General features: G+C 52.3%; 2 protein-coding genes across 4 annotated transcripts in view; one reads left to right on the top strand and one right to left on the bottom strand.

Moving 5' to 3' along the window:
• Positions 1-65: 65 nt before the first annotated feature.
• OR2AT4 (olfactory receptor family 2 subfamily AT member 4) lies at positions 66-21,354 on the bottom strand. The gene is given in 6 exon segments (XM_060018272.1): positions 66-2,347; positions 2,350-2,808; positions 4,019-4,330; positions 9,335-9,563; positions 13,997-14,187; positions 21,200-21,354. Coding segments are annotated over 2 exon segments (963 nt in total). The 5' UTR covers positions 2,756-2,808; positions 4,019-4,330; positions 9,335-9,563; positions 13,997-14,187; positions 21,200-21,354; the 3' UTR covers positions 66-1,790.
• SLCO2B1 (solute carrier organic anion transporter family member 2B1) overlaps positions 19,490-23,569 on the top strand; it is a 50,842-nt gene continuing 46,762 nt past the window's right edge. For 2 of the 3 annotated variants that reach the window (XM_060018268.1, XM_060018267.1), the window contains exon 1: positions 19,490-19,835. In XM_060018268.1, coding sequence (XP_059874251.1) covers positions 19,799-19,835 — 37 coding nt within the window. In that variant the 5' untranslated portion in view covers positions 19,490-19,798. The remainder of the gene's footprint in view (positions 19,836-23,569) is intronic. The other variant, XM_060018269.1, reaches the window with a different exon arrangement.

Genomic DNA, 23,569 nt, shown 5'->3' with positions numbered 1-23,569 from the left:
CTGTAAAATGGAACATAACAATATTACCCATCTCATCGAGTTTTTGAGAGGATTTAGGACATAGTGAAACATGATTTTTTGAAAATGACTCCAGGGGTTTGGTTTGTATTATCTAGCAACAGCCAGAGGAGAGGCTGCCTGCATATATTCTATTTCCCAGGGGACTAGTGATGTTCATCTCCTGCAGGAGAAGATACAACTTTCATGGGCTCTCAGAGTCTCTAGATGCCAAACAGCTGGCTTCACCAGGTACTACTGTCAACAGCTGGCATCTAAGCTTAGACTGCTTAGTACCCAGTAGTTGGTTTTTTCTGCTTATAAAGTTACTCTCTTTCTCCCTTTCCCCCCGGAAGGAAAGCAACAAGGGTCAGGGCCATTATGCCTCTGTCTTAGGGTATACGTGTGTGAGTTATTAGCAGTCAACACTCAGCTGCCAGAGGGAAGACCACTAACTGTGTCTACTATAGTCTATCCCTTGAACCTCTCGGATTCATTCACTTTTCACAAGTTCACTCCATTTGGACATAGGGTTTCCAGGATTCTGATTAGTCACAGTTTCAAGGGAAATTTATAAGAGAAGGGTTAGTTGGATTAACGACTGCCCTCGCTGCTGCAGTCAGTCCCAAGGCTGCAAGTGACACTTCATCATCCCTCTCCTCTGCCACCCATTCTAGATTCCCTTCCCCTTTCCCTTCAGTGGGTCTAGATGGATTCCCTCCTAGCATGACCCAGACCCTCATCCCTGACAGTTCTGAGCCCCTGGTTACTCTGCCTCATCAAGCTATAGTTGCTTTAATTGTCCACTAAGAGTTAAAGCCAGAAACCAGAAATGCTCACTTGCCTGAATGCTGACCTCCCAGCCCCCATTATGTAAGAGTGGCTTTACTTCCTCCTGAAGATCACGGTCAATTGCCCTTCTAAATATGGTAACTCCTTTTTCTGACTGCTGATCTGCTTGCACAGTGGGCTTAAAATGACCAGGCAGAAGCTGTAGCTTTAAATTTAGTGAGATTTACTGTGTCTCCTGGTGAATCCGGACTGCTTAATCCACAGAGGCCAGAATCGTCAGGACTGCAAGTACAAATTCCCCCAAATAGGTCACTGTGGATAATGGTGGGTGGAACCACTGTAACTTCCACCCACTGGTTCTTGGCAGGAAGCATCACTTTTTAATGGGCATCCAAGCTGAAAATGGATCCATCACATTGGATGGGAACATGGACCTTATTACCACTCCTGATTGGAGCAGCTAGTGGTTTTCTTATGCAATCATTTCCAGCCTTCCACCCATCTATATTGCTGATACATGAGTATTTGCTAACAAACAAGTGATACCAATGCCAAAAATATAAAAACTTACAGGAGAAAATTTTAACATTCAATCAAATGCTAACTTCGTGGCTCCCACAGCCCCCTTTGCTTCTCTCTGTCCTAGCACCTTATATTATCTCTCTGGGTCTGACTCCCCAGTTAAACTATGGATACCTGAGGGCAGCAACTATGTCTGGCTTATTTCTGTCTCTAGCAGTCCTAGTAAAGACTTTAAATATAAATGATTGGATGATCAAATTTTATTCATCCCATTAATGACTGATGAAAACTGTGAAAACCAATCATTCTATAGCACCAATGGGAAGACCTCTGGATCCGGTATTTGAGGACCGGGTTTTAGCTGTCTGCTCAACTGAATGAAGTCAATTTGGGTTGCTTTAATTCATTTAAAAATATTTATTGTGTTTATTCTGTGCTGGGTGCTGTCATTGGTGTCCAGGGAGCTGAATTATTTGCATCTAAGGATCAAGGGTCCCAGAATTCCCTGGGCCCTGGGGACATGCCATTTTGGTGATGGCTGCTTTGACATCCTTGTTCCTCAGCGTGTAGATGAGAGCGTTGAGGACAGGTGAGAGAATAGCATGCACCACGTTGCCCATGATGTGGAAGTCGAGGGGTAGGTCAGCCCTGTAGGCCACATAGGCTATGGCAATGGATGAGTAGTAGGTGCCAACCAGGAGGTGGGAGCTGCAGGTGGAGAAGGCTTTTGAGCGTCCTTCTCGGGAGCTGACGTGAAGCACTGAGGCCAGGATGTGGGCATAGGAAAGAAGCACCAGGAGAAGGGGCAGGAAGGACACCACCATGGCGATGCAGAAGCCCATGAAGGTCTGGGGCATGGTGTCAGAGCAGGAGGCCTGGACTGCAGCCAAGAGGTCACAGAAGCAGTGGTAGATGTGAACAGTGTTGTCAAAAGCCATGTGGAAGGTCTGCAGCACTGCTGGGATGGGCAGAAGGAGGGCAGTGAGCCAGGCACTGGTTGCCAGTGCAGCACTGGTCTGTGGGGTCATGAGGGCAAGTAGTGCAGTGGGCGGCAGATAGCCACATAGCAGTCATAGGCCATGACCACCAGGATGAAGGCTTCAGAGCAGTTAAGGCCATGGAATAGGTACATCTGCAGGAAGCAAGCAGAGAAGCTGAGGTACTGGTCCCCAAGCAAGAATAGGGACAGCATCTTGGGGACAGTGGTTGTAGTAGAGAGGATGTCCAGGGCTGAGAGGTTGATCAGGAAGAAGTACATGGGCTTGTGGAGGCTGGACTCTGCCACCACAGACACAAGGATCAGCTCATTTCCCACCAGAATAAGCAGAGAGATTAAGAGGAAAATCAAGAAGACAAGGAGGAAGAGGGATTCAAGCAGAGAGGGGATGCCCACCAGGTAGAACACAGGTGAGGAGTCCTTTGATCCATTACAGGTGGCTTCCATAGTGGGTCAGGGCTGGTTATTTGCAGACAGACACTGGAAACATCAGTACATATCTGGAAACCAGAACAACCAGGGAAACATTAACTAGAACGTGCATCTTTTTGTTTCCAACCATGGATCTCAATCCTAACTGTTTCTTTGTGCCTGGAATTTCATTGCACAACTAAGATGCTCAGGATAGTGAGTTGTCTAATGAGCAATGGTTAAAAAGCTGGTCCTGTCTGGTGGGCGAGAGGGGTGAACATAAACACCTGAAGGGCTGTCATGGGACAGGTACAACACTTACAAAGAACTGGGGCCAGTATTAGCAGCTCCAGGGACCCAGAGAGCCCCACATATGGAATAAGTTTCTTACAATTAGAACTATCCCATAAGGAAAAGACTGGCTTGAGAATGCGTGAATTCCTTATAACTAGAGGTAGGCAAAGCTGGGGTCTTTTGAGCTGAAATGGTGCACAGGAGGTTTAATATTTAGATAGGAGCTAGATTAAAAACCCTTAAGCAAACTTCTGACCCTAGATCCATTGGTTCTTTTTAAAAAAAAAAAGTAACATAAATGAACTACATCAATCAGATTGTGGAGGATTCCCTTTCTATGATATCTTATTGATAGAAAGAGCTGCTTCCCCCCAAGGGCTGCTACAGAATGCAGTCTGCTTCAGACAGGAACAGCTCTCCTTTCTGTGCAGCTGCTGCTGGGACTCTGTCTCAGTCTAACCTGGGTCCTTGTATCCTGTCTATTTGTCATATCCAGAGACCAATCATCCTGATTTGCCCAGAACTGCCTGGTTTTAGCACTGCAAGTCCCATGTCCCAGGAAATCCCTTAGTCCCCGGCAAACTGAGATGTCAGTCACCTTGCGAGGGCAGAGGCATTGTATATGCCTTTGGTAGAAGGAGTCATTTCTCGAAAGGAATCCAAGTGGAAGATAGATTCTCCCCCTGGTGGGAAAAAACAAACTCCAGGGCACTTCCTGGGTCACTCCATGGTCTTCCCCCTCCTGGCTGCTGCAGCTCAGCAGGTGTCACTGTTAAGCCACTTCATGCCCAATGCCCTGGGCCCCAGCTCAGAGGGCATCACGGAGAACTGAAAAGTCTCAGAACCAGTGTCAGGAGAGAAGACCAAGCACTCTTCAGAGAGTAACTCCACTCCCAGAAGGCTGTTGAAGAAGGTTACTGTGCGTGCATGGCAGCCCAAGACCCCCGCAGTGAGACTTTCCAACCCCCAGAACTGAGCTGAGGGAAGTGTTGACTCGACCTTCACCTTGACTAAGTGATCCAGGGCCAGGTTACGTTGATGTTCAGATCACTGCCTCCCTGCCCCAGGGACCCCTGGAGCAGATCCACTTGGTTTTCCAGGACCACCTCCAGCTTCTCCCTCTTCTGACAAACCCTCTCACGCCACAGAATACGTAAGCGTGGAAATGGCCTGCAGATAGTTGAGTCCCTGACCCTTCCTTTCACAGACGAAAAGTCAGGCCGGGGAATTCCCTGGTGGTCCAGTGGTTAGGACTCTGAGCTTCCATTTCACGGGGCGTGGGTTCAATCCCTGGTTGAGGAACTAAGATCCTGGAAGCTGGGAGGCCAAAAAAAAAAAAAAAAAAAGACAAGTCAGGCCGGGGTGGGGATGGGCAGCTGTCCCCGGGTCAACAGCTGGTCTGTACCAGACTTGGTCCTGGAAACCAGGCCTCAGGCTCTGGTCTTGGACTCTTTCCACCAAGCCAGGCCACCTGGAGGATTTGGAAGCTCTGGTTTCCACCTGGGGAAAAAATAGGCCAAAAGTTTTACTTTCCTCTCTCCATTTCTTAGGCTAATGTCAGAGACAGTTATGGATTTCTGTTTGGTTCTGAGGGCGTTTTCAAACAGTTTCAGATGGTCTGGTTACTAAATAGAGGCACTACAAGGCTAGAAAAAAAATGCTCTTTTCAAGAAATGACTTAAGGAAGAGGTGGACTGGGCACATCTGCATGGAAAAAAGTCATGACAATCAGGTCCCGTGTCCTGAGCAGAGCGGTTGTATACCTGGTGCCTGGTAGCTGTGGCACATATACACAATGGAATACTACTCAGCCATAAAAAGAAACAAAATTGAATTATTTGTAGTGAGGTGGATGGACCTAGAGTCTGTCATACAGAGTGAAGTAAGTCAGAAAGAGAAAAACAAATACCGTATGCTAACACATATATATGGAATCTTAAAAAAAAAAATGGTTCTGAAGAACCTAGGGGCAGAACAGGAATAAAAATGTAGACATAAAGAATGGACTTGAGGACACAGGGAGGGGGAAGGGTAAGCTGGGACAAAGTGAGAGAGTGGCAAAAAAAAAAAAAAAAAAAAACCCTACAACTACAGTTTCAGTGGTTGTGGCTCACGGGCTCTAGAGCACAGGCACCAGGCACCTGGTACCTGGCTCATAATAAACCCTCAAAATATTTTTTTAATAAATGAATTAATTAATGAAAGGGTTAACCTGAGTTAAACTGAACTTTTCCCCATAATGGACTAGTCAGCAGGGATTTTTCTTCTCTTTTCTTTTAACATCTAAATTGACAGAATGCACATTTCCAGGGAAGCTGCTGCAATTCTGAGATGCTGTCCCCTCCACTGGCTGGGCCCATGTAAGCAGGTTTTCCAAGGTCTGCGGGGCAATCCCAGAACATCAGAGCCAGAAGCGTCCTGAAAAGCAAGCAACGTAGTCCAATCCCCACAGCCCTCCTCCCATTTTTCAAATAAAATAACTCAGAGAAGGGAGTGACTTGCTCAGTCAAGGTCACACAAGGAGCTGGAAGTCAGACTCCAGGCTCCCTGCCAGGTCTCCCAAGGGTCCACCACAGGAGCGGCGCTGAAGCTTCCCTGTCTGGCAGCCCATGTCATTCTTGTATCCCTCACCAGCCTGAGGATTCCTTGGGGCTGGAGACTGACCCTGACTCCTTTCCTATAAAACCAGGATCTCAGTGTGGCTCAGCGCCTGGCTTCTTCGTGTTTCCACAGAGCTGTCCTGACGACCTCAGGGCTTTCCCTCCAGCATTCCTGCGGAATCACACACTTCACCCTGTGGAAAGCTTCTTGTCTTGCTCCCCTATTGTGGCTGATACGGAGGAAGAGGCTCAGAGAGGGGCTATGCCTGGCCAAAGTGACACAGTTAGTGAATCAGCAGCCAGCCTGCAATGCTGTAAATTGGGGCAGAAAGATTTTAGCCCATCTCCCTTCTCGTAGGGCCCCTCTCATAGTGGGGTGATGGTCCCTAATTGCCTGTCCCCTTAAACTGTGCCCTTCCAGAACCCTGTCCCTCCTTGGGCTCTGACAGGCTCTGGGCACTTCCTTTGCAGCCTTCATGCCTACATAAGGGGGGGCTCAGCTCACCTGCGACCCAGGCCACTCCAGCTGCCCCTTCTTCTCCCCAAGCCAGCGCTGCCTCAGTGGGGAGGACAGGTTGGGGCTGAGACTGGTTCCATTAAACCCCCAGGCCCTCCTGTCCCTAACCTGCTGGGTCCTTTCCCCTGAGGTCAGTTTCTAACAGGGCCCTGTGTAATGCTTTTCTGAGGACTCCCAAGTGGCTGGCTAGCAGCTACCACTGGGCTTGGCAGATAGTAGAACAACAAGATTAACAGTCTTCACTGGGGCACAGAACTCTGTGGTCTATGGAGGTTTTCCCACCTATTGAGCAACAGTTCACAGCCCCGCGTGACAGGTGAGGAAACCAAGGCTCAGAGGTGAAAGGAATTGCCCAGGTCACACAGCAGGCCGAGGACAAGGCAGGATGGAGGTCTCAGATTTGCTAACTCTCAGTCTAGCCTCTGAGCCAACCAACCACACAAATGAGACAAAGGTTGTGAAAAATCTCTATATAACTGTAAAGTGCTGTGCTGTTGGCCCGGGGATGGGGGTGTGGGGACACTTCAAGTGTTTTGAAGCTAGAGGAACAAGTGTGACAGAGCAGAGAGCCACTCAGGTTCCCAAATCTTCACTCCCTCTCACTCGCTTGCCCTCTCTTACTCTCACTGTTTCTTAGATGCCTTATAACTCCAAGTCCAACCTCCTCCAGGGAGCCTTCCGTGACTTATCTTCCTCCAGCTCCCAGGGCTGTTGCTCTCCTCTGGATTAACCAGGCTGACTGCCTATGCTGTCCACTTTAAAGATTAGGAGGGGACTTCCCTGGTGGCGCAATGGTTAAGAATCCGCCTGCCAATGCAGGCGACACAGATTCGAGCCCTGGTCCAGGAGGATCCCACATGCCGCAGAGCAACTAAGCCCTTGTGCCACAACTACTGAGCCTGTGTGCCACAACTACTGAAGCCCACGTGCCTAGAGCCCATGCTCCGCAACAAGAGAAGCCACTACAATGAGAAGCCCGTGAACCGCAACGAAGAGTCGCCCCTGCTCGCTACAACTAGAGAAAGCCTGCGCGCAGCAATGAAGACCCAATGCAACCAAAAATAAATATAAAATAATAAATGAATTTAAAAAAAAATAAAGATTAGGAGAACTGAGGTTCATCGTTCATTCCACATTGAATGAAGCTGGCTTCGTGCTGGGTGCCTGAACACAGTGAATTGACAGAGTCCAGTGGGGGGAGCCTATGGAAAAAATTGACCACCAATCATATCCAGTGTGATCCGTACTACTATAGAGTTGAACGGCTCAGAGGAGGGAACAAAGTAGGTTTGCATGATGGAAGACAACTTTCAGGTGGGTTGTGAATTATAAGCAGATGAGGAGAGCTCTCCAGGCCAATAAGGCAGGGACAAAGTGAGGAAAGTGTGGAAAAGTAGGTGTGTTAGAGGGGCAGATAGAAGTATGTTTGGGATGCAGTATAGAGGGAGAGACTGGGAGTCTCAAAAGATGAGGTCGACAGGGGCCAGAACCAGAAGGGTCTCGAATTCCAGGCCAAGGAATACGAAGCCAGCATGAGGATGTTGGAGAACCAGGGGGCCCTTCAGGCAGGGGGTTAACAGATGTTCGTTTCCGAAAGATCCCACGCATTGCCACGTGGAGAAGGGATTCAAGCGGGAGAGGCTAGAGGCAGGGAGGCCAACCAGGGAGATGGGTGGTGAGGAGAGAAAGAGGGAGAAGGAGCAATGATAATGATGACAGAAGCTGCTGCCCTTTAGTGAGTGCTTACTTGTACCAATGACTGTGCCCTGGTGGTTACATACTTGGTTTCAGTTCTTCTGATCAGTGGTTTTTATTACCCTCGATTTTATTATCCAAGTGTCTTCAAGGCCTACGCTTCTTAACTATCAAGAATCAGATAGATCTCCAAGAGGCAGCGTTGTCAGAATTTGATAACTGCATATGGAAGAGTGCGAGACGACGCTCGGCATTCTGGCTTGGGCGATGAGGCAGATGGCGGTGATGTTGGCTGAGCTGCAGAACATGGCGGTGGGCAACGGGCAGTGTAGGTGAGAAGATTTTGGAGGGAGATGATGAGTTTGGTTTTGGACATGTTGCATTAGAGGGACCCATGAGATATCCAAGTGGGGTTGTCCAGCAGGTATTGGAGGGTTTAAGTCTGGAGCTCAAGAGAGAGAACTGAGTTGCTGACAAAGACTTGGGAGGGCTATGCTTTATGGAGCTAGGGAGAGTGTAGAGTGAGGACAGAACCTTGGAGGAAACCAGCATGAGACAGAGGCAGAACAAGAAACGTCTGCAAAAGATGCTGGGAAAAAAATGGCCAGAGAGAGTGAAGCAGAGCCAGGAGAGTATGATATCACAGAGGCTCTCCAAAGGGCACATGTGGCCAGCAGCAGTAAAAGCTGCTGGTGGGACAGGAAGGATGAGAAGTGAAGAGTGTCCAGGAGATCCAGCAAGGAGGAGGTCAATGGGGACCCCAGGGAGTACAGGTCCAGTGGAACGATGGGAGTGGAAGTTTGGTGGTGTGGACATTCGGGGGGTAAGTAGAGAGAGTGGATAACATTTTCAAGATGTGTGGCTGTGAAGAGATGTGGATGGTTGGAGGGCAATGAGGGATCAGGGAGGATTTTGTTATATTTTTAAATTGGAAATATTTGAGCAGATGTCCCACCATTTGTTGGTAGGAGTTAGCCAGCAGAGAGGGAGAGGAGGAAGGAATGGTCAAAGAGGAGGAGAAGTGGATCTTCTGAGCCCAGGGTCTGGACTACTAGTAGGAGAGAAGGAGGTTTAAAAGAGAGAGAGAGAGAGAGAGAGAGAGAGAGAGAAAAGCAAGATTGCAGATTTAGTGGTGCAGGGGTAGGGGGGCAAATTTCACTTAAGACAAGAGTGGTGGGAGAATTTCGTGAAGAGCCTGAGATTGCAGGGGAGTTTCTTCTCCACTGAATGGGTCTGAGAGGCCATATAGTGGATATGTGCTCAGATCCTGGTGCCAGACCAGTTTGGGTTCAAGCCTGGCTGGGAGCTCTCTGAGACTCTGTTTCTGCTTCTGTAGAACGGGGGTTTGTTTACTGAGTGCAAGCTCTGTGCTAGTGCAGCGCAGGTTGAGAAGAGGTGAAGGGTGCCAGCAGGTGTCAGAAGCGTCTTCTACCCAGGTTACACAACCCTGTCCCTCTCTCCTGGGACCGTGGGGAGGCCCATAACATTCCCAGTCCAGGTCTCACCCACCTGAGAAAGTGGGGAGTCCAGAAATGTCTCTAGGAGGAGTCCGTGTATCTCAGGAACATTTTTGAGCTCAGAACAGAAGACAGCCTGGCCCTCTATATTCCGCCTGAGCGCAGGCCAGCTGCCTAAGCCGCTCTGCCCTGGAAAGTTGTCAGTGACGCTCTGTCTCTCTCCGTCTCACCCCTGCTGCCCGTCACCTTCACAGGTGTCAGGCTCCCACAGATGCGAGAGGCTGGAAAAGGAAGGTGCCAAAGAGGAAAGGGAAGTTATAAATACGTCCAGGGAGAGACTGGGCTGCCTCCCGGTGTGGGCAGGAGGCTCCTGGAGCTCTGGGGAGGAGAGTCCAGAATCAGGGACCACTACAGGGGCCTCCAGCATGCTCATCACTGTCACCATCTTTCCTGCCACCAGGAGGCAGTGTGGCATCAGCTTTGGGGGCCAAACGCACTTGGGTTCAAATCCCAGCTCCTCCATTTGGGCAATGACGTCACTTCTCTCTGCCTTTGTCTCCCCTTTCTGAATCGGGGCAATAGTGCCAGCAATATTGGCTGGAATGAAGGTTTAGTGAAACACGCCAGGTGAGAGTTCTTTGCAAACTGTGAAGTGCTGTGAAGAAGTTTTCTATACCATCACCACCATAGCCACTGAGAAGTTACCCCCTGGATGTCTTCCCCTCTGAGATTTTTCATCCTGGAAGTCTGGAAGCAGAGGACCTGGCTGAGGAAAGTTCCCTGGGGGTATTAGCAGTCTGTTTAATACTCACTGACGAAGGTCATGTAGAGAACTAGGATATTATCCTGACCACATCCATGTTCTTTTGGGAACCCAGTCAAAGGTGCTATACTCAGAGCTCAACTCTATATAAAACCTCATGGCTTAGTGACTGATGGACAGATGACTGAGTCCTCAAACTAGTCCTTTGGGACAGTTAAGTGCCAAGGTTAGGGACATGAGCTCTGGGACCATATAGTCTAGGTTAAAAACTAGTCTGCATTTTACCTGCTGTGTAACCTTGGGCAAGTCTCCTAACCTCTCTGTGCTACCGTTTTCTCCCCAGGTGCAGTGACTTGTGGTCATGCCTGGTGTACTTGTGCACTGCTGGGCCAGCCTCCTATGGTGAGGGGGCCCATGGTATCGGCCACGTCAGAGCTCAACGTGCACTGCTTTCACAGCCCCCTCAGGTAGGCCACTTGTGGTCAGTGGTCACGTCTGGGGTACATCTGCACTGCTGTCACAGCCTCCTCTGAGCGGGGGACTTATGGAGCGGTCAGGTCTTAGGTACAAGTGCACTGCTGTCACTGCCTCCTGAGGTGAGGGGACCTGTGGTGACCAGTCACCTCTGCGGTACCCCTGTACTGCTGAGACAGCCTCCTCTGGTGAAGGGGCTTGTGCTATTGGTCACAACTGAGGTACACATGCACTGCTGTCACAGCCTCATCAGGAGAGGGGACATGTGCCCTGTGGTCAGGTCTTAGTTAGACGTGCACTGCTGTCACAGCCTCTTCAGGTGAGGGGGCTGTAGTATCTGTCACGTCAGAGGTACACGTGAAATGCTATGAAAGCTTCCTCAGGTGCCGGGAAGTGCAGTGACGGTTCATGTCTCACCACATGCCTCTGGCCTGTGGAGCTGTGACATCACTGCTTGTGTATCTCAGACCTGACCACTCACTGCACAACACTAACCTGCGCAGGGTAGGACATGTAAGGTTATCATGGGTAGTTGGGAACATTGACTAAGTTGATACAAGTAAAGTACTTTGAACGGGGCTTGGCCTGTAATGAATGTCAGTCATAATTATTGCATTCATTTTATAGTCAAGGACACTGAGGCTTAGAAAAATGAAGCAACTGTCCAGTGCCACGTAGCTCGTCGTTTGCTGAGCTCAGGCCCAAGGGACTCCAAAGGGTGGATTGGTTTGCTTATGCTGAACTGCCTTCTTCCCTTGTGGCTATTTCTAGAAGATAGTTGATATTTCTCACTCAAGAGAGAGGAGTCCCCAACCTAAGGACCCTTAGGAGGAGATTCTGTGGCCCTCTAGGGCCCCGGTCTGGGCCCACCTCTGATTCAGACACCACCGTGAAACCCGCCTGCTGGAGAGATCCACCCCTGCCCTTGCCAGAGACCAGGCCTGCCCCACATGGGACACCTCAGACCTGGTCTCTCCCCTCCCCGAGGAAGACACGTCTATGTTCCACTCAGAGAACAGAAAGACAGAGGGGACAGGCATTCTAATAAGGACGGTACCACTTCAATGGTGAGAGAATTTTACACATGAGTGCCAGGAACAGTTGGAGTGAGTGAATCTAGGAAACATGTGTGCAGAGTGGAGGGAGTGGGTGTGCTTGGGGTGGAACATGAAAAGGAGAGAACCAAGCAAACTGTAAACTGACAGTGCTCCAAATAAACAGCCCTGAGGAAAACAGCTTAGCCTGTTCCAGCTCCTCCTGAGAGACTTAGAACAGAGAAAAGTTGGGTGTCCCACCCTGGCCCAGACTGGGCCCTACCACCAGTCAGAACCCTCCTTGCCTGTACAGTTGTCACTGGAGCATCTGTGGAGGACCAACCTGGTCAAGAAGCAGCTGCCCGTGCTCAATCTGCTTCCTGCCTTCTCCATCTCCAGGCTCATAACCCCATCAGGTGAGGAAGTGACTGGTCTTCCTAGATGAAGCATGAAGCGTGCTTCCCCAGCAGCTGTCATAAACTCTGCCCGAGTCACAGAAATGAATCCCGGGCAGTGAAGGCCCTGGATGTCTACAGATAACCCCTGCAGTCCTGCCACACTTGCTTCCCCCCAGAGAACAAAGTGGTAGTAATGTTTGTTGAGTACCTATTAACTACCTACCAGGCACTGTGCAAAGTACATCCACTCATTAACCCCATCCTGCAGATGAGAAAACAGAGGCATGAAGAATTAAATAACACATGGGTATGAAGTTTCGCTTTGGGAAGATGAAGAAGTTCTGGAGTTGGATGGTGGTGATGGTTCCACAACAATGCGAATGTACTTAGTGCCACTGAACCATATGCTTAAGATGGTAAATTTCACGTTCTGGCTATTTCACACACACATTTCACGTGTGTATTTCACATACACACAAAACCCCTACAAACAAGCAAAGAATGAACACAGCTACCAAGTGGAGAAGCCTTGGTAGAAGTCCTGCCCCAAAGGTTTGTTCTTGTACCTTTTCCTCTCACTTGTAAGTGGAGATTCTGATCTCTCAGCAGACAGAGAGGTAGGGGGCACTCCATATCAGGCAGAGAGAGATGGGTTTATCCTGAGCGCTGGGGAGTGGGGTGGGAGCAGGGTTTGAAGAAGGGAGGGGCATGGTTAGATTTAAGGGCTGGAAAGTTCCCTCTGGCTCACAGGAAGATGGAGACCGGAGGTGGGGAGGAGGCTGGGACACGGCCCGGACCAGAGCTGCTGGCGGCCAGGACCAGGGCAGTGACAGCAGCATAGGAAGAAGCGGGCCGGTTTGAGAGACGGGTGTGGAGGAGAGGGAGAGAGGGGAGCAGGCGGTGACTGCTCTCACTGGGCTCCTTCTGGCCTGTCCATTTCAGCCTCCTCTGACAGTCGTCCTTCCTGCCCCTCCTCCTGGACTGGAGTCTTAAAGGAAGAGCCTGGGGCACCGACCTCCTCTCTGGCCCCCAGGGGGCAGTGTTACAAAGTCTGCAGGGCGTTGGGGCCCTGGCAGCCAGAGGCAGATGCTTGCTCCCCTTGGTCTCCACTCCCGGCCTCTGCTGCCCCCCTTCCCCCATGTCCTCTCTCCCAGGAGCCAAATCATTAATAACCGTAATCCCTCATCTCCTGCACTTGACACTTCACTAAAGCAGTGGTATATCCATTAGCTCATGTTCCTTCCCCAAAGACGGGGGTGGGGGTGGGGGGGGCAGAGCAGAATGAGACCTACCCCCACCACTTTATAATAAGGAAACTGGGGACCAGACAGGACATAGGACCTGACCAACGCCAGTGTGCTGCTGGCAGAGGCAGGGCTGGGAGCCACCAGCCAGCCAGTGCCCGGTCTGGACCCTGTGAGAGGGGACAGCCTGCGGCACCCACAGAACAACAGCTGTTAACAACTTGAGTGCCCTCTCACCTCAGAGGGCCTTCCCAGTGATTGAGTCACATGGGGTCGTCAGTGAGGTCAGAATGACCTGGCCTCTGATTTACTTCTATCGCATCCTCTGCTTCTAGAATTACAAGAGTCATCGCCATTACCATCGACACCATATTAATAATAATGGCTCATGTCTGCTCAGCTCTCAGACTTAGTAAGCACTAATCCATCAACTCACCTGAGCCTTAGGACAGCCCTGGGAAGGTATTTCACAGACAAGGGCCCTGAGGATCAGAGACGGCAAGTGACCAGCCTCAGATCACCCAGCTAGGTCTCCAGGGAGTTTACAGTCTCCTGGGAGAGCTACGCACATACAGAGTGAGATGAGTGAGATGATTGGGTATAGCGCAGCCCTGCCAGGCGGTTTCCCATCATCTCTACGGATGAGGATACTGAGTCTCAGAGATCTTCTTACCGGGTCAGGATTGAACCATCTGATGCCCACACTCATGCCCTGTCTGGGCACAGGGCTGCCACTTTCAGGGAGGAATGTAGAGTTTCCAGCAGACACCCACCTGCCTGCAGTCCCATGATTCTCCTCACCTAGTTGGGAAATTTGCTGCGTTCTGATCCAGGAGCCATGGCAACAAAGATGGGAAAGTCCTGAACCCTTGGCAGGAGGGAGTCTGTTTCTCATTCACCAGAGGGAGAAACTGAAGCCCACGGAGAGACTGGGACTTCCCCGCGGTCACGACCCAGCACGGCCTGCCTCTCTCCAGCCTCAGTCTCCCAATCTGCAAAAGGGAGGGGATGAATTAAGTGAGCTCCAGGTTCCTTCCTCCTCTGACCTTCTGAGTACCACGGGTCCATCCTTGCTGTCTTTGGCTCAGACCCCAGTCCCGGCTGTATCCTCCACATGTAGCCCTGGGCAAATCACATGGCCTCTCTGAGTGTCAGAGTCCTCATGGGTGAAGTAAGTATGCACTGCCCTCCTTGGGCAGATCTAATGAGCCATGCATGAGAGCATGTCGGCACAGCTCGGGGTCTGACCCCCAGGCAGCATCTAGCGGTAGGGATGGCTGAGGCTCCGACCGAGGCCGTTACGTGTCTGCCTGGCTGAGGGCCCATTTATAGATATCTGCTCTCTGGCTGCCAGGCCAGAGGGAAGTAGGAGCAATGGCGCTGATGTGGCAGTTTAGAGCCTTTTTCAGGAAGGAGCCTCCGGCCCCCCTTCCCCTTCCCCCACTGCCCTGCCCCCGGCATCTTCTGGGCATCCTCACAGTGACCCTCAGAACAGTCCTGAGGGTGGGCCATTTGATATCACCATCTCCATTTAACAGGTGAGAAGACTGAGGCCCAGAAAGGAGAAAGGATGTGCTCCAAGTCCCACAGCAAGGTAGTTACAGAGCTGGGACCAGAATTGAGGTCTCGAGGCTGGAGCCCAGGACTCTCCCCTTGTACCCAAATTCCTCTTTTGCCTGGCTTGCAAAAAGGCATTTCCCCACGTGGGATGACTTAAAGAGGTAAAGGCTTGGGTTCTGTGAACGGCTTGGGGTTTCAAAAGCAGCAACAGGCTCGACACAAGACACAGGAGTGTGCAAACATCATGGGGCCCTGGAAGCCACAGAGCTCTGTAAACTGTACCAGGCTTTGCCAACGGTATGGGACTCTAAAAATTAGACATCAAGCTTTGCAAACTGTGGGAATCCACAGATGGTGCTGCGATCCACATACATCACGGGGCTCTGTAAAATGCACAGGGCTCAGCAAACATCACGCTGGCAAGTGGCAAAGGTGGGGTGGAAACCAGGTTGGTTGAACCTCAAGTTGGGGCCACCCAGAGTGGAACCTCACTGCAGGATTAACCCAAGAGCTATCTGAGGGCCTGTTAGCTTAACTCCCAGAGGTCCCAGGGATTGGACTTGTGCTCTAATTCCACAGCTGGGTTCGGGAATATTCTTGGACCTGTGTCAGCCTGGGGAGGCTGAGGGGATACATGAAGGCTGCTCATGCCTGAGGTTACTGTATGTTCTGTGCCCTGTGGGGTGCTGTGCATGCTTTTACTCAAAGATTGGTGAAATGAACTTAGCCAGCCAAGCTGGTCCTAGCATCTTCCCACGTGCAGAACTTCTGCAGCCTCTGGGGCCAAGAATGGGGCAAGTGAGCCTCCAGAAAGTCAAAAGGACCCTTCCCTCTCTCGACCATGCACTGTAATTTGCAGTCTGGAAGGCTGCACCTCTGCCAATCTCTGTGAGGACTCACAGTACCTGTCTGAAGGATTTAGAGAGAGAGAGAGCCAATTTGGTTTTCTCGAGCAGGATTGGGGTCTGGTTTTCTATCAACACAAGCCAACGGTTGACCTTTCCCTGGATGGTAGTCCTGCATTCCCATTTCTGGTCTCTCAGAGACTCACTCACACCACGAGTATCTAACAAGGGCCTACTATGTGTCAGGCCTATCTGCGATTATTTCAGATACTCCCCCTTCCTTCTAGCATCCCATACAGCCACTGGGAGCCAAGTGGGGCTGATGTGTGTCTCTCTGTCATTGCACCCCAAAAGCTGAACTCCACTCCCACATCCCTATATCATGCAAAAACTCTACTGGATCTGGGTCGGTTTCACTTCTGTATGTTGGATTTGGGGAAACCCAGAGGTTTTCCTCAGAAAATGCAGCCTGGGTAGAGGAAAAAGCCTGGTCCCTAGCATCAGAGGTTCAAGGCATGATCCCACAACCTACTAGCTAGGTGACTTCTGGGCGGTTACTGAGACTCAGTGCCTCATCTGTAAAATGGGAGAATAAGTACCTGGCCCACAAGGTCATTAGGAGGGCCAAATGGAAAGTGAAAGTGTGGAGCAAAGAGGAAGACCAGGTTCCTTGCCCTCTCACTGCCCAGCTCTGAGTCCCACCTCTGCCATTCCCTTCTCTGAGCTCCAGGCCTCAGGCTTGGATTCTTTTTCCGCTCACTGAACTTGCACAGTAGCCCTGTGAGTGAGGGCTATTGTCCCTTCTTGATAGATGAGGCAGCTGATGCTCAGAGAGGTGCAGGGACTTGCCTAAGGCCACTTGACTGGCGAAGGACAAAGCTGAGATGGGACTCAGGTCTGTCTGGCTCCGAGGCCTCCATCCTCAGTCTTCAGTGCAGAAAACCCTGGGAATCTCATATGTCCTCTTCTTCTCTCCACCCTCCCTCCACTGAGATGGCCATACTCTTTGGAGCTGCTACCACAAGTCCCTGCCCTCCCCCAGAGGCGCTGGCCACTGTGATTCCCAATGGATAGAGTCCCTCCTTGCTCTGGATCTGAGGAGCTCAGAGAGGAGATAGGGGATCAGTGAGAGAGGATGAGAGCTTGAGGGGGACAGAGGTTCAGTGAAGGAGGACAGTGGGGGAAAGTGGCTCTGTATGGGGCTCCTGGAGGGTGAAAAAAGTTCTGTAACTGGGACGAGAGCTCGGTGTGGGAAGAGGCTCAGAGCAGGAATGGGAATGCAGAGTGGAGACTGGAAAATCAGGACTGAATGACCCCAGGGCTGGGAGGGGCCACCCGTCCACATTCCCTCTGCCCCTCACCTCCCCACTGCTCGCAGGAGAAAATATCCAAGGGAAGTGCCAAGCCAAGAGGCTGTGAAGGAACAGGCTGAGGGGAGGCTAGTCAGCAGCCTCCTCCCATCAGTGGGGCTGGATCTAAACAAACACATCCTCCTCCACGACTCTGGCCCTGGGCTGCCCCAGCCAGAGATCAGAGGAATTCAGAGAAAGAGACGGAGAGAAGGAACTAGTGACTAAGGAAGATAGGCACTTGGAGAGTAGGGTCAAGTTTGAGCAGGGCTTCCTAACCCACTTGGAAGAGGTGGCTGCTGTCCACCGTGGCCCAAAAAGCATCGATCGACCCGGTGCCTGGAGTCCCCACGTTGGCGCACCCCTGCTGTGGTTCCTTGGCTGCTGTCTACAGAAGCCCCAGATAAGTTCTCACTCCCTCTCTCCCACTAAGCTCCAGTCCTGAGATTGAAATAGGGGCTGAAGCTCACTGCGCCCCAGAAATCATGGGACCCAGGATAGGTAAGTCTGGACAAAGTCAGAAAGGGGCATTGGGAGGGAGTCTGGGGCCCACGTTCCCAGGGCGAACGGTGAGGCTGTAGGGGTAACTTGTGCGCACTGGGGTGGGGCAGGGGTTCGCAGTTCCCTACACTGAGCCAGACACATGGCCAGACCTAGTGAGGGTGTGTTGAATGAATGAGTGAATGACCAGAGGGGCAGGAAGGGACACTGTTTACTCAGCTGGAGGCAGGGCACCCAGCTTAACCTCCCTGATGAGACAGAGAAACGGAAAGGGCAATGGGAAGGGAGGCCCCTGGATGCTCTCCAAGCCCTGTTCTCCCTTTGAAGTAGGCAAAGATAGAGACAGACAAAGCAGACAAAAACAGAGATAGAGAGAAGTATAGTCAGACCCAGAGCAAGTCCAGGGACACTCAGAGTCAGACAAAGCCTGAGACAGAAGGCCAGAGACAGCAGGAGAAAGCAAAGATCAAGAGGTGTCAGCTGGAGCAATGCAGGGACAGGGGCGACCAGCTCAGAGAGAGGGCTGTGGAAGAGACCAGGAGAAATCAAGAGAAGCAGAGACAGTGAGAGAGAGAGAGAGAGAATCAGACAGAGACAGATCAGGTGAGAGACGGGCCTGCAGACAAAGAATCCGAAAGATCACAGAAAAGAAACCGATTCAGAGAAAGACCTGCACAGACCTACGTGCGTTTGTTGGTGGTGGGGCGGGGAGGAAGCGGGAGGGGAGGTGTCTTGAAGCCTTGAGAAGCCAAGTCTGGAGCGTGCCCAAAGCGCCATGTGGAGAGGGCGTTGGTTCTGGGAACAGAGCGTCCTGCTGAGCTTCTTGGGCAGGAGGAGGAAGGTGGAAGAAACAAAGGGTCTTCAGATAGGGTGGCCCTCGGGCTGGATGCCCTGCAGTGATCACCTCTGGCCTTCTCCCCTGTCTGTGTGCCTCACACCCACCCAGACAAGGCTGGACTTGCTTCGGGGAGTGAGGCATGAGGGCTTCCTGGGCCGTGCAGGCAGACGCAGCTGTGTTGCAGCCACGGCGTGGAAGGAAGGGTGGGGGTGGATGCTTCCTCTGAGGCCCTTGCAGGGAAGATGACAGTGAGAGTGAGTTGATTTGGAGACCGGCCACTGACAAACCAAATTTCCAGTCAGCCTTGGCCTGTTATGGGATCTGAGGGTTGGTGATCCTACGGGAAGAAACTAGTGACTTTGGCTGTACGACACCTGTCCCCCAACTGTGATTCTGACCCCTGCAGGGCTCAGCTCTGGAATATTCTCTAGCTGGCCCTCCGCTTCCCACACACACAGCAGGAGGCTGACCCCAGCTTCTGCCCACTGAGCCACCCGAAGCCACCTCTGGCCTTTCTTCCTGAGCCCCAGTCTGAGCTATGGCCAGGCTTCCCCCATGCTCTCTTTCTGGTCTGAGGGATGTGGGGATACAGCTGGGGCAGGACACAGAGCCTGGAGCCTGGTAAGAAACCCACACACAGCTGGCCCGAGGGAGAAGGGCCAGCAGTCCCAGCCAGGGGCAGACACCAGAGAAAACAGTCAGGGTCAGACCTGGCCATCAGCCAAGTCCCAGCACCAACTCGCCATGTGCTTTTAGGTAACAGGCAGAGCTTCCAGGTCTGTGGGGGAGGCGCTGAAGAAAATGATCTCCCCAGACCACGCCCATTTTGTGATTCAGGGAAGCTGCTTTCCCACCTCTGCACCTTTGCTCAGCTTTACCTCCACCCGGAAGGCACCTGCCCACATCCCATTCTCGTGAAATTTGTCCTGTTTTCTAAGTCCTCCAAACACCAACTCTTCCAGGAAGCCTTCCAGACTGATTCTCCCAGCTGGAAGTAATCTCTCTCCCATATGCTGTTTGACCCTCTCTTTGCAGTTCGTCCTTCCTTGTTCCTGGTATTGTTTCTGTTGTTCTCTCCAGTCCTAGGTTCACATTGTGGGCCAATGTGGGGCAAGGGAAAGAACCAGCTTCAAATTGTAGCTCTGCCTCACTAGCTTTAGGAGAATGCAGTGACATTCTCCCACCCTTTTTAATAAGTGAGGAAACACATGCTCAGAGAGGGCAAGTGACTCGTCCAAGGTCACCCAGCAAGCAAGCTGCAGAGTCGGGGCCAGAATCAGGCCTGCCCCATGCCAAAGCCCTTTCCGTTCTGTGCCATTGCCCTCGGGGCTTTCTCTTCCCTTCACACACCCCACGCTGCTGAGTCTCCACCCACCTTGGGCACTTCTCCACTGGTTCCAGACAAAGCAAGCTGTTCTCTGGGAGCTAGTGACTGGGGAGTGGGCAGGGGATTTATTCCTCCAGGCCGGGCCTGGTCCGATGCGCCAGATCTTGGGCAGCTGGGAACCACATGGCGAGCTTGCCTGTACTCCACGATCGGATGCCAGGTATCCACTGCCCAGTCTGCTTGTATCCCTCCCTGGGAGTCACTTTCTCCATCTGTGCAGTAGATGGTAGGGGTCGGCTGAGGTGGTCACTGGGTCCCTTCCAGTGCTGAGAAGCTCAGTTTTCTGCCTCTGGAGAGAGCAATGGAGCAGAGGCCTCTTGTATGGGGCAGGCTTGGCTATCTCCAGGGTGCAAGCCTGGGCCTAGCCACACCCTGGGGGTGGAGATGAGGTAAACTTGGTTCCTGCTACCCCTCATGGGCTGCAGCCCAGAGCCCTAAGCACTGATGCTTGGAGTGATGGAGAGCAATGCCCGCCTCCCCAGACTGGGAGCTCCCTGGAAATGGGGTCTGATTTGATCCATTCCTGAGGCCCCAGAGCCTGGCCCAGGTGGGGCAGAGGTGGGGTATTGGGGAAGGCTCAGCGCAGAAGCTCTCCTGCATCCTCCTCATGCCCCCAGCAACCCCGGCCCCATGACGCTCCTTCCCTCCCTCCAATCTGCTTTGAAAGCCTACTCTTATTGAGGACTGGAGACTCGTGATAAGGAGTGAGGTGGGGTACAATGGGGCCCTCGGGGAGTAAACAGGAAAGCACAGAGAGTGACAAGCTGGGACTCTTGGCTGGAGGAAGCAGTGTGGCCTGGGCCAATGGGCACATGTCTCTGAGCCTCAGGCTCTGTGTTTTAGGCCTAGGGAGGCCGGCCTGGATTCCCTGTGGGCTCAGGGCTCAGGACTCACGCTCCATCCCCCGGCCTTCATCACTATTTTTAGGGTCATCTCGGGTCTAGATGGGGTAGCCAGGGCTGGAATCGGGAATAGAAAGTCCCAGCACAGTGTCTCTGACCCATCTTGGAAAATACCAGAAAGCAACAGCTGGAGGCCAGTAACATGCTATTGTCCTCCCAACAGACCACACAAGGGTCCTGCTAGGAGGAATTTCCCAAAGATGACAGCCAAGCCCAAGGCCCAAGACTGCCCCGCCCCAACTTCCTGTCTTTGATTCTTCCCCTGCGGAAGCCTTGTGGGACCACACGGGGAACTGAAGCCCTCAGGGGCCCCACACTGCCTCCACCCCACCCCAGGCTCATGCTGCAGCCCCCCGCTTCCCCAGACTCCCACACTCCACCCTTCTCCCTCACTCTGTTTAACTCAATTCAAGAATCGTGTTTTTAAGCCTGGCCTTGAAAGATGAGAAGTGGTTTGCTGGGGAGGCAGGACACTCCAGGCTGAGGGTACAGCATGTACAAAGGCTGAGAGGTGGAAAAGAACAGGATGAGTTTGGGGAATAGCAAGCATGTACTGCGGCCAGAGAAGAATGTTCACTAGGGGTGGCCCTGACTTCTTGGAGGCTGTGGCGTCTGTACTCACGTGCGCCAGATGGGGTCCTCAACTCACCATTGTTGAGGGTCACAGTGTACCAGGCAGGGCATTTTCCTTTAATCCTACCAAAACCGCTGTGTGCCAGAGAAGGCGGCTGAGGCTTAGAGAGGCTAAATAAACTGCCTAAGGTCACAGCCACAATGTGGCAAAACAAATATTTGAATTCAAAGTCTTCTGTCCCAAAGGGTTTCAACAGGGACCCGATATGGTCCATCACGACCCAGGAGAGGACAGCCTCTGCCCGGGGGAGTCCACTGGCTAATCTGGCAGATAAGAGGGGGACATAAGTGATGCAGGAGGGTGACCAGCCTGGCATCCCAGAGAAAGGGCTGAGGGAACTGGACCAGGAGGGGCAGGGGAGGTTTATGGAGGGAGAGAGAGCTGGCATGGGCTGCAGGAGCTAGGCCAGGGAGCCAGCAGGCTGAGGCAGCCCAGGGCAATCTAGGAGGTAGGAAGGGCTGGAGGCGAGGGTTAGCCACGAGGCTGGCCTCCTACACACACGCCTCCAGAGAGAGGTATCTGGACAAATGGATTGCCCAGTGTCTGTGGCTAGGAAGTCATCACAGCTCAGGCCGTGGCTGTGTGAGTGCTGGAGGTTGGTAGGTTTTCCAGAAACCTCCGGGCTCCTTTTGACCCTGCACCATCCCCTCAACCTTGGCACCTGAACATGGTTCCAGGATGGGTTCCTCCTTTTGCTCTGCTCTCCTCAGTCAGGGCATATGGGGGAGGCTTCTCACTCTCAAAGGCAAGATTGCCCTCGTGTGGCTTCTGCTCCCTTCTCTCCACACATGCCTTCCAGACTAAGAACCAGACTGGCTCTGGCCCATGTCTTCTCATGGGCTGTCCTGGAGCCCACGATCTCCTAGGCATCTTCCCCTGGGAGCCCCCGTGCCAGCCCAAACTCACACGTCCAATGCTGAGCTCACTATCACCCTACAATCCTGCCTTAAATGGTGGTACACCCAGACCAAAAGCCTTACCTCTCCCCACTCCCCTGCCCCCAGGACTTCTTGGCCTCCTGCACTCCCCATCCACCTGCTTTTCCATCCAGTCCTGTCCTTCCCATCTCCCCACTGTGGTCCATCAGCTCGTTACTCTATATCCCCACTGCCACCACTTGGCCCAGACCCCATCATCGCTCGCTCCCCTGGACCCCACTCCTGCATTCTCCCTGGTCCCGGCCCACAGCCTGACTTCTCCACTCTCTCCCAAGAGGCACGGAGGTCTTCACAGGAGGCCAAATGAGTCCTCATCACTGGGCTCAGGACAAAACCCAGCCCTCCAGCCTGGCGTTCAAGGGTGGTCATAGCCTGGCCCCTCCAACCACTCCAGCCTCACCTGCCCACCTTGACCCCAGTGCTCCAGTCTTGCTGGACTATTCGTTCCCTGAGCAGTCTTTGCACTTTCATACTTCTGCCCTTTACTTTGATGTTTCCTCCCCCGGGAATCCTTCCAGAACCTTTAAATGTAGTCTAGGACCTCTTCACTATGTTTCTATAGTCTTGGAACTTCTTGTGTCACACAGTGAGCACATGTTGTGATTCTGTATTAGGTGTTTGCCCTGCCATCACACACACACACACACACACACACACACACACACACACCCTGGTAGCTCCCTGAGAGCGGGCACCTGGGCTGCTTGCTTCCAGGACCCCGGCCACCTGTCTTGTGGAGCTGACAGTATGTGTGGAAACAATCTTCATTCTTACTCCTAGAACAAGCAGAGACAAGGTCCATCCCCACCGTGGTGACCCTGGGCAAGTCATGGCCTTTTCTGGTCTTGCTGCCTCACCCTTCAAAGGGTTAACCCAGCCTTGGTTTCCTGTCCAGCAGACTCCTCAGGCCCAGGGTTGCTGTGGGTTACAGATGGGGAAGCCCACAGGCAGGTGAAAAGGGTCCTGAAGCAGGCCAGGTGGGCCCAAAGAGGCTCTAACAGGGCAAATTGCCACATGAAAGGCAAGCATCTTAGACCAGCTGAGTGTTTCCATATAGGAAGGTGGGCCCAGTGTTGCCAGATCTGCTAATCTTTCAAGAAAAAACAAAAATCGGGAGTTTTGTGTGAAATTTCCTAATTTTTAAAAAGCTGGCAACTAACTTAAAAACACTCAGCGAGCCAGCATTGTACAAGCCAAATAAAAATGTCTAGGAGTCAGATGTGCCCCCAGGCAGGACTGCCGTCCGCCCCGCACAACTCCAGAGGGTGCCGTTCACTTCACGGCGCGCAGCTCACGCAGCTACACATGGGGCCTTTGGCCAGGGCCTTCCTGTTGTAACCTCTGCCCTGTATTATCTCTCTGCCAGTTCCTCTGACCACCCTGGCAAAGCGTGTGTGGTGGCAGGGGTAGGGGAGAGTCT

This window comes from Delphinus delphis, chromosome 8 (assembly GCF_949987515.2).
Source record: "Delphinus delphis chromosome 8, mDelDel1.2, whole genome shotgun sequence".
Lineage (NCBI taxonomy): Eukaryota > Metazoa > Chordata > Mammalia > Artiodactyla > Delphinidae > Delphinus > Delphinus delphis.
Note: the sequence above shows the minus strand (reverse complement) of the source record. Positions and strands in the feature narration are given on the sequence as shown.